The sequence below is a fragment of the Pantherophis guttatus genome, chromosome 2 (assembly GCF_059756535.1).
Source record: "Pantherophis guttatus breed Tessera chromosome 2, ASM5975653v1, whole genome shotgun sequence".
In the NCBI taxonomy this organism is placed as follows: Eukaryota; Metazoa; Chordata; class Lepidosauria; order Squamata; family Colubridae; genus Pantherophis; species Pantherophis guttatus.
The window spans coordinates 138,151,813-138,167,328 of NC_142064.1; the positions used below are offsets into that span (position 1 = coordinate 138,151,813).

General features: G+C 41.4%; 1 protein-coding gene across 3 annotated transcripts in view; it reads right to left on the reverse strand.

Moving 5' to 3' along the window:
• Positions 1-3,927: 3,927 nt before the first annotated feature.
• The window catches only part of PAN2 (poly(A) specific ribonuclease subunit PAN2), a 42,455-nt gene continuing 30,866 nt past the window's right edge, over positions 3,928-15,516 (reverse strand). For all 3 annotated transcript variants that reach the window (XM_034412363.3, XM_034412364.3, XM_034412365.3), the window contains exons 18-26: positions 14,496-14,633; positions 14,261-14,320; positions 12,828-12,918; positions 10,203-10,360; positions 9,979-10,122; positions 9,087-9,266; positions 7,250-7,343; positions 6,269-6,466; positions 3,928-4,552 (exon numbers count right to left, since the gene is read on the reverse strand). In XM_034412363.3, the coding sequence (XP_034268254.2) occupies positions 4,518-4,552; positions 6,269-6,466; positions 7,250-7,343; positions 9,087-9,266; positions 9,979-10,122; positions 10,203-10,360; positions 12,828-12,918; positions 14,261-14,320; positions 14,496-14,633 (1,098 nt within the window). In that variant the 3' untranslated portion in view covers positions 3,928-4,517. The remainder of the gene's footprint in view (positions 4,553-6,268; positions 6,467-7,249; positions 7,344-9,086; positions 9,267-9,978; positions 10,123-10,202; positions 10,361-12,827; positions 12,919-14,260; positions 14,321-14,495; positions 14,634-15,516) is intronic.

The following is a 15,516-nucleotide window of genomic DNA, read 5'->3' on the forward strand; positions in this document are numbered from 1 at the left end:
CATTCAACCATTTTGTCAGCTGTCCAGAATCACATGTGGTTGGTGGTCCTGCTTCATCAATAAACCTTTCTTTCCCATCAGCCTCCATGTTTCCAGTGTCTTTCTCCCAGCTTGGAATGGAACCAGATGGATTTTCCATCCAACAGACTTGTGTTGCAAGACTTTGTTTATTCTGAGCTTTTGCTTTCCTGACTTCGTCTTTGCAGATTCGGGCTATCTGCTGGTACTCTTCCTTAGAGACCGGTGAATCAGGCTTTCCCCACTGACTTTACTCATCAGAAGCCCCCTGGGAAGGTTCGTAAATGGTGATCACATTATCCTGGGATGCTGCAACTATTGTAAATACATACCAGTTGCAAAGTGCCTGAATTTTGATCGCATAACTACTGGCATACTGTGCATAACTACAGCATAACTACTGGCATGCTATGACTGCTGTAATTGTGAGGACTAGTTTTAAGTACCAGTACTTTTTTCAGCGCAGTTATTAACTTTGAATGGTTGTAAGTTAAGGACTACCTGTACCAATCTTTGGTCCCTATGGCTCTTGGCTTCTAATGTGAAGAATAATGAAGCATTTTCTATATCTGCCAACTGGTTAAAGGAAGAAATCCCACCTCAACACATGACTTAGAGAAGTGTCACTTTCAAGCTTTGAATGAGATGACTGTAATGTCATGGGGACCCAGTCAAGAAAAAGAGATTGCTGGGCTTATTTGTGTTACACTTTAGTGCAACTGGAAAGGCAGCTCTGTTTCTCCTGTGTAAAAACTGAAATAACAGTAGCAGAGTTAGGATGGACCTTGGAGATCATCTAGTCTAACCCCCTGCTCATGCAGGAGATCTGTACTAGGCATTCAAACCGCTGAACTGCTGACCTTTCTGATTGACAAGCTCAGTGTCTTAGCCATTGAGCCATATTACTGAAGGCTTGAATTTGGCTCTGCAAAAACAAGCAATTCAAATGAGTACAATCACAGACTTGAAAAATTGCCAAATGATTCAAAGACCAGATTATGCAAAGTAGAAGAAACAGTAGACTACATACTCAGTTCATGCAAAAAGATTACACAAACTGATTATAAACAACATAACACAGTTGCTAAAATGATTCATTGGAACATCTGTAAAGATTACCATGAGCCAGTAATGAAAAATTGGTGGTAACATATAAATGAAAAAAAAAAAATAAAGCTGAAAATAGTGCAGGGCTGCCTTATACAGACTCAGAACTTTGGACCCGCTGATTTTTCACCATCTATCTTTGGCTGACCTGGTATTGGCTTATAGCTGTATCATCCCTGACTGCTGGCAATACTTTCTGGAGCTACTGGAGTTCCAGTTCAACATCTTAAATGGCAACAATGCAGATTTGTTCCCCCCCCCCACCGCGCCCCCCCCCCCCCCACAAAGTTTCAGGGTAGATTTTCCCATCTTTAGTTGGAGATGCAACAAGAGACTGAGCGGACAATCTCAAAGGTTTAAAAGATGTAAGTGAGCCAGTATTTGCAGGGTTTTCTGCATTCTAAGACCTCCATGAAAAAAGGCAATATCAATATGTTCCAACATATTCTATGCCCCTCTGAACTCAGTGGACAGAGCAATAGTCCACTGTGAAAACTGTCATATCCATGTCGATCGAGCCGCGTCTTCATGAGAGGGAAATGCCCTTTATTATATAGATAGACCCCAGGTGCTAGAGAAATCCTGTGGTTGCTTTATATCCCAAGAGAGATTTCCAGGACCCATGGGGGGCAGGAGCGTGGACCAAGAAAGGGAGATAAAGGGACCTCTCCAGAACCTCTGATTACAGCACATTTTTGAGAAGGAATTTCCAGGAAATACTTGAAGCAGACCACTGCATTTGCAGATTTTCTGTTCTCTAGAAGAATGGGGGGAAATTATAAACTAAATTAAAATTGTTTTTTTTTTCTATGCAATAACATTTCACTAAATTAGGAAACTGGATGTTTCCTATCCTGGACATCAGCTTTCTTTCACCTGTGCATGATGAATATTATATTAGGATCTTCTTGGAATCTCTGTATTAATTTGGAATTTTCTAGTCCAGCCTTTGACACAGAACTGTAGTAGATCAATCCCCTCTTCTGGTCTACTTGGGGCATCATTGTTTTCAATCAAACTTCTCTTGATCTATACTTGAGCTTCTTCACTTCTAAATACTTGTATCTTATGATAGGGGGAACAGCTTTTTTTTTCTTTTTAATAAAGAAAATGATTTGATTACTGATTGCAGGATTAATTTACTTTTCAAAAGGTGAGTGGGACAGGAAGGGCTGAAAGCTATAATCATATATTATGTGCCACATGACCAGAAAATTGTAATGTAGAAATGGTTGAATTATTCTCATCAGAAGAGCAACACATGTGATGAGAAACCTCCTTTACTAATTGGAGTTAGGGAAAAATACTAGGTAAGGCATCTGGAAGACATGACAGTGGAAGCAGTAACTCCATGCAGCTGGCTGAAAACAGGAAGTGGATTTAGTTGTATAAAACCAGAGGGGTCCATCCTTTCACCCTTTGGGCTCAATTGTTCAACTACCACGATGACGTTCCATGATATTTTATAGAGTAGAGGTGATCCAAAGGAAGAAGTACTTCCAGATGAAATGTAACATACTGTACCTATGCTGTGGCAGGATATGCCTGAGAATATGTAAAGTACGAGTCTTCTGGGGAACAGATGACATGAAGGAACATCCTGAGGGTGCACGTTTCTGAATTTTCATATCTTACAATTTGCTTGATAGTACAGTCTCAATGATAAGGAGTGCAACAGTACTCTGGCCTGACCAGCCAAATACCTACAAATGAGGGCAGAGGGAGCCTCTCTATCCCTTTCCTGTAGCTAAACACACTAAAAATTTGAGTTTCAGTCAACAGAAGAAATTTACTATTACAGAATTGTTACCAAACTATTACTATGTTGCAGTTAATATTCAAGAATGAATTGTTTTCCATGCATTGTGTTTGTGACTTTCAACCTGACTATTCACTGCAGAATGGTTACAACTATTTATAATAAAATACATCCTCTTGTTTGATAATTCTAGAGCATATCTTCTCTATTTTAGATCGGCATGGATTAGAATCAATTCTCCCAAGATATGGAAAATTGCTGGGCTAAAAAATGAGCAGAGTCACATCTTCAGATAACTTTCATCTTCCATCAAAACGTCTTTCAGAAAGTGTCATCTCTTCCCCCGACTCAAACTTCTTTTTTTTTAAGGGGAACTTTTATTTGGGTTTCTTAACCAATTAGCTTGGTGGCTTGGTACCGCTAATTACAGATATGCAACTGAGCAATAAGGATGCCAAATATGCTAGCTCTTTCTTGTATGCTATTAATTTATGAAAATAAATTAGGCAGGAAAGAAATTACTAAAAAGACAGAGAGGAGTCATTTGATTGTTCTGGAAGACTATTATGATGAAAGGAATTATGATGGCTGAATGGATTTCAACCACCTGGCCACTGCTGCTTCATGTATCAAAAAGCAGAGATCCTTTTTAAATGACTGAGCAGATACATATTAGATTCCTTGCATTTTTGTTTAAAAAAGGCAATAATCGCAAGATGTTCCTGACATAAATAAAAAATGTTTTTTTGCCCTGGCAAAACATTATGGTTGTCAATCATGCTGTTACAGATTCACATAAACTTCATTCCTCTAAAGTTTAGGTTGTATAAAAGGGGTTGATCAACCTTGATGTAAGATTATCTAATAAAACCTGAACTTGCTCGGGTGACTTGTCCACCTGCAGGTCCAATTCCACTGAATTAAAACCAAGATATATATTAATGCTACTCTGATTATGTTTAACAAGAGAGATGATGATGAAACAATATGGGATAACTGTGAATTAACAGGACAAAAAGCAAACAAAAGGCTGGATTGCAAAATAGCATTAGAAGCACCAACATTTTTATAGAGTCTTTATGTAACCTTGATCACAATTTACATACAGAAAAGATTAAAAAGCCATGAAGCCTCCATGACAATAAGAGTCCAGCTCTGGATTTTTTTAGGAGCAACTCCCAGCTAGAAGAGAGCACAGGTGCCTCCTACAAGCTCTACTAACAACATTGACACCTGTAGAAAGAATCTTGAAACACTTCATCAGTTGCTTCTCTCCATCTTTTGATCAAGAACAGCCTATCCCTAAGCACCTAATAGATGCTGCACCATGTATCTACTCTGTGAATGCAGAATGCACGCAGTCTGTGATCCTCTGTGGCCTGCACCAAAACTGTCTCATGTACTCTCTTGGCCATGGTGGTTTAAAATGTGACCTGAGATCCAAGAGACTTATTGGGAAACCCAAAAGAAATCCTCTGAACCCTGAAATTCATGTTGACTAGGCATTAATTATAATGCCTTCCTGTCTTATACACCCACACTATCTTTCAGTCCATTGATATCCATATTCCGGGGAGCAGGCTTGGAAGGGTCCTCTTCTCAAGGGACATTGGAAATGATAGGGTTACGTGGATCAGAGAGACAACACACTTGAGAACACTGCAGCACCTGCCAAAGAAAGACAGCACAGTCTGTGAATTATGGAGAAACCATGATGAGCAAGGCTACAACTAAGAGGGGATTTAAAGTCACATCCCAGGACCAGAAATCAGAATATAGGCAAAAGGAAACCAAGCCCAAAGCCAACAGTCTCTGCTGGAAGATTGTAATAAGCTTAAGATACAGAAGTACGATGTCCCTTGGTATATGGAGGACAAGCTTCATATTCCCCAAAGCAGGCAGAATTGGTTTCTTTTGGAAGGGGAAGGGAGGAGTTTACAGGGGACCCCTCCCAAGGGGAGGGCACCTATGGTATCTTGCTCCTTCAAACCTCCCAAATTGGAAAGGAAGCAGACAACATGCAGCCTGCAGGCCATGTTTTTTACGCCCTTTAAAAATTAAGGGATTCATGTCTGCATAAAGTTAGCCTAAGAAGCCTTTCAGTGAAGCAATACATCTTTTTGTCTTTGTTGCAAAGTAAACTCTCTGCAAGACTTTAATTTCCAGCATCTTTTAAGCAAATTCTGCTCTGCAGGTGAAATTAAAAGGACTGGAGACTTGGTCTTTCTATCTGAAGGCGTAAACAGGATCACTATCCATGTATTTAAATATTCTGTATGAAAATACAGAGTTTTATAGGTTCAAAGGCAGGTATGAAGGCATATATTTGCAGCCATCACACTTGAAACACAGCTAATTGAGGTTCTGTATGCCAAAATGCACTCTCCTGCACGTGATTATAAGCATTTGTAAATCTTGTAGAATCTTTATACAGAATCACTGAAATGAATCACTGAATTGGGAGGATCCTTGCAGCTCATCTATCTCAAGTCCATGTTTAGGGCAGGAATCTTCTAACAAAACAGGGAACCATCTCACTATCGAGGTCTAGACCGTCCCATTGATTAACAACTCTCATCATGAGGTATTTCCTCCTAATATTCAGCCTAAATCTAATTTCTTTTAATTTTAGTTCGCATTCCAATCTCGATTTCAGCAAAGAAACGGGCTTATTCTCTTTTGCACATTACAGCATTTAGTTGTCCACACGTCTGCTTGCAAAGACTCTTCTCCTATTGTGAAAAGATGGCCGCTCCTTCCGTTCTTCTATATGGCACTTGATTTCCAGGTCATTTTATTTTATTTTATTTCATTTTTATTATACTTTTAACAGTTATTAGCCGCTCACCTTACCGTGTGGTAACTCTGTGTGGCTTACAATTTATTATTTATTACATTTTATTCTGGTAGCCTTTCACTGCAGTTTCTCTATGAAATATTATTTTCCATAATCTGGACATGTTTCCGTTAATCCAGGCCAAGATTGGCCTGGCTTTTTAAGGGGCTGTATAAGGGGTGAAATTCAGCTAGTTCTATCTGGCTCAGGGGAACTGGTAGCGGTGGCTGTGGGAGGCTCCACCCACCTGTGCGGACATCATGTCGTTGCTTTTTTGCGACAATTTTAAGACTCTGCGCATGCGCAGAAGGCTTTGTGTGTGTGCAGACAACGGCGCACGCACATTTGCAAACCGGTAGGGAAGGAAATGAATTTCACCCCTGGTATCCCATTGTTTGCTCACATTCAGCCGACACTTTTGGCAAGCCTTATCTCCCCAGTCCTTTATCAATGAGTTTGATTTTTTTTCCTCCCAAGATACAGAATCTTCCATTTATCTGAGGGTCACAGAACGCTAACACTCAACAAGCCAAGCAACAGAAACTTACTCTTGGGGCTGCTCTGGCCATCAGGTTCAGGGACCTTCCAGTCCATTTTTCTCCCTTTTTCGTAGAGGCCCTTCAGCACCTTCCGGAACTCCTCAGGTTCCAAGCCTCCAGTGCTCAGTTCCATGTATTTCCGATACAGCTGGAGTGCTGTTCGTGCATCTTCAATGCTGTCGTGAGTCTCTCCTTGAATTTTCAGGTCTAAGCAAAAGAAAAAAAAAGAGAAAAATCCAACACATGGCAAATGTCATCTTGCCTACTTCCTTTGGTTCAAGAAAAGAGGAAATCTCTTTAGGCTAAGGTTAGTGGCAAGAATTTATTTTTGCAGGGTTGAAAATTAACTCAACTGTAAGACTTTAATATTAATCTAATCTGGAAGGCCTTCCCTACTCCCCATTCTCTATATCAGGGGTCTCCAACCTTGGCAACTCTAAGACTTGTGGAGTTCAACTCCCAGAGTTCCTCACCTAGCAAAGCTTTGCTGGCTGAGGAACTCTGGGAGTTGAAATCCACAAGTCTTAAAGTTGCCAAGATTGGATACCCCTGCTCTATATCCAAATTCTCAATTGCAATGCAGGGTTTGAGAAACTGTAAAACTCATATGAGGGCAGTCAGCCTTACTAGGTACATACACTGGGCCAGGAAATCAATTCCACAGGAAGGACATAAAACTACTTTTATTGATTTATTTGGGCTTTAATAACAAAACTGTGCAAGTCTGCTGGTATGGCATCTCCTCCTCCTCTGTTTTAAAGTTCAGTGAATTAGGGAGGCGTCTCTGCCTGAGCAGTTTCCAAGTTGTTATCTCCTTATTCAGCTGTTTTTGCTTAGATATCAGTTCCTGCACATTATCATCAATATCGTCTTCCTGAGATCTTTACATGAGGAATGCTTTAGCAACTAGATTATCCTTTCATACAGGGTGGCTTGGCTGACTGGAAAAGGGGCGCAGCTTAACACTGCCCATAGGATTATTGTACTGACCCAAAAAATACCAGGCAAGGAAGCGCAGGGAGATCATCCTCTTCCTGGGCATGTGGAACAAATACACTGTGTCGATTACTTGATCTCTGGGAACCTGTAAGAGGCAGGAATAGCCCTTTTAGCACACAACCACATAATCATTCCCCAAAGAGATCTCAGTCTTCTAACCTTAGATCAAAACCAGACTTGGCCTAAAGTCCACTTGCTCCAAGGGAGATAAGCAAGACAAACAACTAAATCTAGTAATTAATATAACTGAGCTGCAGTGGCGCAGTGGTTAAGAGTGCAGTACTGCAGGCTACTTCTGCTGATCACCGGCTGCCAGCAGTTTGGCAGATCGAACCTCACCAGGCTCAAGGTTGACTCAGCCTTCCATCCTTCTGAGGTGGGTAAAATGAGGACCCAGATTGTTGGGGGCAATATGCTGACTCTGTAAACCGCTTAGAGAGGGCTGTAAAAGCACTGTGAAGCGGTACACAAGTCTAAGTGCTATGTCTAAGTGCTAAAGCAAATTAGCTGAATGTCTTTGATTACTCCTGATGTATTTAATAATTTTTGCTTTCCATATTAAAAGTAGAGTCTGATAGCAATTTCTGAGTGGCTCAGGAGCTGACCCGGGCAGAAGCTTCTTCAGTTCTCAGAAGCAGCTTCTTGGATGAGAAGTGAAATGTCTTCAAAGAAAAACCAGAAAGTCCAGTTGCCTCTTGAAAAAGCACTTTTGGGAGAGAAAGCTAACAAAATTCAAAGGTAGGCTGTGAAAATGAGATGTGTCTGCAAACAATGACTTCAGATTCTTCAGTGACTTCGACAGTGGCAGAGCTTCTAATGTACTTGAAAAGTTCTTTAAAATTCAGGAAGGTATTCAGAGGTGCATCTGCCTTGAAAGTAGCCCACGTTGAATTGTATACGTATAGGGCAATCAAACATTACTAGTTGACAACATGTTTTGTGACATTTAGTATTATGTCATAAAATGGTTTATGATAATTTTTGTCATAAAATGTATTATAAATTTTGCCAGATTTCAATTCCATGGCTCCTGGACTTTGGACACATTCTCTAAATTAGCCCATGTGGTGTACTTTGGTTCAAAAGGTTTTACCCTGCAATGTACTGTTTTGCCTAGTTAAAAGTTAAAAGTATTACTAGTATATCAATAATCCTAGAGCCTTGCTCCCTTCCCTAGGTGTGCTGTCTTTTCTCTCTCTCACACACATTCCACTGCAACCTCTTCACACATGAGGCCTGCACTGATCATCCTATCTGGTGAATCCCCAGCAGTGGGGGACCTGAGAAACCAAACTCACTTGGGTCATCTCTTACTCTACTACAGGAAATGTTGTAAAATATTTTGCCCCCACCCCCACCCCCGGAAGTGCAGAGAATACCATTTCTTTCCAGTGGATCTTGGCCCAAGTTGTGCAATTTCCAACCTACTCCTCCTGTTATTGTTTCATTGGTTTTCACATTGACTGCCAATGATGAATTGTGTCGTTGTTTTTATTGTTTAACTGTTAATAATTCCAGACACAAGATAAGTGACTATGTGGAAATGCCTACAGAATTACAGAATTGGCAAAACAATTTGAGTCAGGGAATCTAATTTAAGGTATTAAGTCATTCACACATATCACTCATGTTCAGTTACATCTCAGTTACTATATCTTCTTTACACACACTCTATTTTCACTCACCATAAGAAGTTAACCTGTGAGAGAGAGAGAGAGAGAGAGAGAGAGAGAGAGAGAGAGGGAGAGAGAGAGAGAGAGACAGGGAGGGAGGGAGGGAGGGAGAGAGAGAGAGGATATCTATCAAGATTTTATAAGGAGACAGTCACCATGATATTGATAACCCGGAAGTCTTTTTGCAATCCATGGCCCACAAACTTGACTCCAACATCTATAAGGAAGCGTAGCTTTAAATAGGTGGATTTGAGGGTTGTGAGATGTTTGGATGAAATTTTGGCATCCAGATCTCCTGGCTTTATTCCCGAGTACTGAGTAAGATAATCCACCACCTACAAGAACAAAGAAAATGGAATCATTATGTAGTGAAAGGTCTTCCTGTCCCTTCCCATCTTCCAGGCCACTGAGTGGAACTACTTCCCATTCAAAAACATGTATTACCTGATAGGAAAAAGGAAGACAAATTCCTATTAATATGCTAGAAAACGTACTAAAAAACAAAGCAAAACAGGAATAACAAGCTTCAGCTCAACCAAAGCAAGACTAAGTGACTTTGGGTGTTAGGGGCTCCTGGTTCTTGAGACTTTCCACTTTTTGTTCCAGGTGTGGTTGTGCTACCCCAAAAAGAACCTGTGTGCAATTTGGGGGGTGGTTTTCACAGCTCCTGTTCAAGGAACAAGTGATAGCCATCCCCCTAAGGGCCTTTGCACAACTATGTGTTGTGTGCCTGGTCCTGGACCATAAAACCCTGCTCGGGATCTCTCATATCTTGGTCATTTACCTCTGCTGTGTGGGCTGCACTGGTTGCCAGTCTGCTTCCAGGTGCAATTCAAGATGCTGGTGATGACCTATAAAGCCCTTCATGGCACGGAACCAGGTTATTTGAGGTATCATCTCTCTACAGTCAGGTCTTATTAAGTCTTTTTCTATCCTGGCTCCTTCTCTGTGAAACATCATTCCTCCAGAGCTCAGATTGGCTTTGATCTCTGTCCACTTTTTGCACGGTCTTAAAACCATGGAATATGCTTTGAAGTTGTTGCATACCTGTTCTTGTGTGGAAATGTAATCATCAATGAAAGGAACACCCTCATTGGGACCCTGCCCCCGGACACAGGTGATCCTGGCCACTGACATCTGACTGGGTTTGATTGTGGATTTGGTCCCGTCACTGCGAAGCTCGGCTTCCTCCTATCGCAGACGATGGAAAGGGTGAATAGATACTGCCTGTGCTCGAAATCTTGTCTCTTGTCCTAATGTGTGATGCCTACCTCATTGAGGGTCACAAACTCAGCATCCAATCCCACCAAGTCTCCAACCTGTGGCATTTCGCTCAGCATGAGGGGGATGAAAGTGGCGTGACATTTGCGCTGTTTGCGAGCGAGGGAAGCCTCAGCAAGCAACACGCTGGCTTCAATCGGGTTCTTGACTTGAAAAAGAAAATGAAATTTGATCACAGTTGACTCACTCAGAGATTACATTCGGTTTACAGAAAAACCAAACGAAAAAGGGAAATCCCATCTTGGTCAGGGGATGCCCCAGAGAAAACCTCAAGAGCACAACTTCTTCCTTCGTACGAATGATACTATTTTCTAAGAATCGGTGGATCACTCAAACCTAATGGCCTAAAACTCTTAAAAGGAAACCTCTAGCAACATAGGACTGACTTCTCTAGAAGAATTGAACAGCGGAATTTAAAACAAGGATTTTATTTTAGGAAGACAGATCCATAACAAGGGCAACTCAATCCTGAAGCTGGACACATCAGTTGACACAGTTCTAGAAACATGCCAAATAGATTTCTGGTGGCACAGAGAGTGTAGTTTCAGGAATCCACAATGTCCATTCACAGCCAATTCAATTCAAAATACATTAAAATTAAGATGGAAAACACCACTGCAGCTGCTTCTCGAAAAGTGACCAGCTGCCTTGCAGAAAATATCTAGACATGTTGGTTTATGTGGAAAAACAGCTGCATAGCTGCTTCAGCATTCATCTAAACACCCTCCAACAATTTCTATTTCACAGTGTTTTGGCTAGCAATGTTTTTCATTCTTGACGCGACCTCTGTTGTCTATGCTGATGGGCCTTTTCATCTCATGATGATCGCTCAGTTTGTTTCACTTCCTTTTGAGAGTACCGCACTTCCTCGCAAAACATATTTACTTTGTTGTCTCAATCTTTGTGGTGTTAACTTATGACCACCTCTCAAAAATTCCATCCTCACACTCACTGACTGTGAAGGAGGGCAAGGCTATTTCTCCTCCCAGCTGTACAACACTATTTATGATGCTTCTTGCTGGAATTTCCATTTGGCTGTAAAGGCAATTAAGGAAAAGACCAAGGAGTGGGTGCCCAGTGATTGTAAGGAAGGCTGAAAGTGAGGAAATTGGGGTGGTTCAACGTGAGAACACAGGTCACTCCAAGCAGGATAGAAACTCCCCTCCCCCCTCCTAGGACACTGAAGGTTTCATGTGCATCTGCTGAATATGTACAAAATAGGTCCCTGAAAAACAACCAAGTGAGGATATAAAAAAAATGAACTGTCTGAAGGCTAAGATAGTCATATACCCCGCTTGTTAAATGGGCAGAGCTATCTTTGTGTGGAAGCAGGAAGGAAAGCTTATCTGCTTTGCTTGATAAGGAGATTTCACTGGGCAATGTAAGGCTGGCAGGACCCTCGGCCATTCCAATTGGCAGTCTATGTGCCAGCTAAGCCCTATGGCTCGATTAACCTGAATATAATCTATGGCTTTTCAAATTGAGCATCATGTCAAGTGAATTATCCATTTGGGATATTATTATTTTTTTAGTTGTATGGGAAGCAATTTTCTTCAGGCAGGAGAACGAGAGGGCTCAGAGAAACAAGCTTAAATTAAATCATAGTTATGCTTTTGCTTATTCTGGACAAACAAAACTTTTTTCCTACACCTAATTTCACCTAATTGGTATTTAAAACATACTTTTTAAAAAAGAAAACATATTATTTGGCCTCAATATGCTCAATAACCACTGTAGTTTACTGGGATCTATGAACTGGGCTCATGGGGGAATGACGTACAATTGAATCATACTCTATTCCTATTATATAACATTCAAAGCTACTTGCTCAATAACATATCTCTCTCTATATGTACCTGTATAATAAGGGGGCTAGCTGCTGGAATTCCTGAATAAAGATTTCAGTACAAGGTAGTCCTCAACGTATGACTGGATGTTTAGTGATTGTTCAAATTTACAACGGACCTCCCTGGGGGTACTTATGACCTAGTTCCAAAGTTACAACAGAAACCTCCCCCCCCCCCAAAAAAAAAATCAGATGACTGCATTTTGCGGTCTCGGCAACTGGCCCACATTTATGGCTGTTTGTGGCATCCCACAGTCATGTGACTGCGTTTTAGGACATTTTTGCTGGCTTTTACTTCTGGTTTTCAGCAAAACTGACCTATAGTGAACAACTGGTTTGCTTTCCAACCATTGCAAAATAATAATAATAATAATAATAATAATAATAATAATAATAATAATAATAATAATAATAATAAATTAATTGGCTTGGTCATGTAAGTGGCCTGTTTTACAACCATCACAATTTAGGACCACAATGGGCAGGCTCCATTATAGTCCTACGTCGAGGACCACCTCTATGTCATTTCAATAAGCTATAATAAAACAATCACCTATTACTTGTTTAGGAATTCCTGCAGTCATCCTTCTTCTATACATACCTATATAGAGGGACGTTATAACTCCTGCCCTAATATTACTGGATACCTGGGTTATAAGAGACTAAAGGTTATCATCATGGCTGAACTTGGTTGTCAGGTTTTAAGAAAGAGCAGCTCCTAATTTCTTGCTACTTTTGTAAGTGCGTTTGTACATGCACACACACTCACTGTGTAAATTGAACTTGGAGTGGAGGTTCCTCCGCACATAATAAAGGATCGCAGGCACTTTCCAGGTCATGTCAAATTGTACAGCCTCACACTGCAAATCCAAAGGCAGACAGGAAAAATCAGACAGACAGAAGTAGGAGAACAGACAGATCAGAAATGAGTTCTGGAAGCTGTCTGGAGCTGTTTTTAATTAAAAATGGAAAAAATGGGGAAAAAATAGTCCAAAAGAAGAAATGTTGACTTAGAATTGTGCCTGTCTGTGCTGACTAAATTTCTTTAGACTTCAATGCAGAATGTCAAGGAAGTTTCAGCATGGATACAAGTTGTGACTTGGATCAGGGATGGGCTTCAGATCCTTTAGCAACGGGTTCATTGCCCCGTTGCTGGGTGGGCATGGCCATGGTGGGTGTGGCCTAGTCGGCTGCCTGAGCCACGGCAGGGTGTGTGTGTGTTTTTCGCCCTCCCCAGGCTCTAGAGGTTTTCCTCAAGCCTCCGGGAGGGCGAAAATTGCTTCCCCCAGGGTCCGGAGGCCCTCCGAAGGCTGGAAACAGGCCCATTTCTGGACTTCCAGAACCTCCGGGAGGCCAATTTTTTGCCCTCCCAGACCCTCCGCGCGGCCCCTGCACTTACCTGGAATGATGAATGGGCCGTGTGGAGACTCCTGGGGTGGGCGTGGCCAGCCAGGGGTGGCATTTGGGGGTTCGCCAAACCCCAGCGATCCTTGGCTAGAGGATCACCCAAACCCTGCCGAACCCCCAGGGGCCCACCACTGACTTGGATGAATCAATACCCACATTTGTTTATCCATGGAAACAGTTCAGGGCAACCCTGGCTAGGCTGTAAATTCTAAGATCCTAAAGACAAGATCTCAAATTTCTCAGTGGGGACACAGCACAGCATCTTGGTGCATATTCCCTGGCACAAGCCAGGCATATACATTACTAAAATATGCTTTATAAATATGTTCTGTAGTAACATTACATGTCTCCAAATAAAATAAGCTGTTTTATATCCACTTGACTATAAAATACATTTCACGTACCGTCTTTAATGTACAACTTAATATTGTTTGCAAGAAAAAAAGGTAACACAGGATATGATGCCTCAGCTAGGCCATTCAATAAAACAGAGATTCACAGAAGCTTTAAAACAAATATCAATTCTCATTAGCATGGAAATATGTCTTGAAACACTCCAATCTGTGTAACTACTTTCTATGTACTATGTACCATGTAGCTACTTTCTAAAGATATGCTCTTTCAAATCTATTCAGTTCTGATTTCCATTTTATGTCAAAACACTGCATAAAACCCACACTATCTAGTTTCAAAAAAGCCTGGAACGTGAATAACTCCATACTAAATATTCATTTCTATTTCTGTTGTATGTAAGAAAGCAAGAGAATAGAATATAAATCATCGTAATATCCTTACCTTATCCACAGGTTCAATGAGAAAGTCATTAAAAAGATACCACTGCTGGTGTGTGACACCCTTTAAAAAAAAAAAAGAAAGTTATGATGCGTTAAATACAAAGATGTTCATTGCAATCATCTTACAAGCAGGTGCAATTAACTCCTACATTTAACCCCCTTCCATTTAATAGGAATCGACAGTTAGAGTGCAGATAGAAAGATCAAGATGCTCAGCTTTTTATTAAAAGGCTCACCTCCTTTCTTTGATGGTAGGTCTCTCCAACTTTGATATGCCCCACAAGGCTGCCCCCAGTCCGGGAATCCAGAATATGTACAACTGTTGCCATGAGGTCATAGACGTACGTAGATTCTTGATCCTCCAACATGCCCAACTGCAACAAGAAAGAGAGTCCCAGAAGTGAGCTATTTTTCTCTGTGGCTCTAGCACAGTTCTACATGGGTGTAGGTCACTACATTCTCCCCAAAGAGGAAAAGCGCACTATATTTAGTACTACTGAAGCCAACCCCCTGGATAGTTCAACTCCAATATGCTTGCCTTTCCAGAACCTGATATCCTATGTCAGTGTGGCAGAACAAAGTTTGGAGTCTAACTTGTCTTATTTGTTCATTTATCCTTCATCATGTTCTCTGTTTCATGAATTGACATAAATGATTTAACCTGATGAACCTTTGGTTCAGTAGTGGGTTTCACTCAGTGGTGAAACGTAAAATTTGTTACTACCGGTTCTGTGGGCGTGGCTTGGTGGTGGGGGTAATGTGACTGGGTGGGCGGGGCCAACTTTTTTTTTAAACTTTTAAAACCATTTATTCTACAACCTCTTCGGCTGAAGAGGTTGTAAAAAAATGCTTTTAAAAGCCTCTGATGATCCCAGCTGAGCCGCGCGATCATCAGAGGCTTTTTTTTTTTAAACTTTTAAAAGGATTTTTTCCGCCGAAGAGGTTGTAGAAAAAATGCTTTTAAAAATTAAAAAAAAAGCCTCCGGTGATTGCGCAGCTCAGCTGGGCATGGGGGGGCAGGGATGTTTGCTACCGGTTCTCTGAACCACCCGCCTCCATCGCTACCTGATCGGGCAATCCGGTCCAAACCGGGAGCATTTCACCTCTGGTTTCACTTACCTTCGCTACTGGTTAGGAACTGTGAGCACATGCGCGGTGCTTCTGCGCATGTACAGAACCTCCTGCGCATGCGCAGACCATCCGTGATGACGTTCAGGTGGGTGGGCGGAGCCTCCCACCGCTGCCACTACCGGTTCA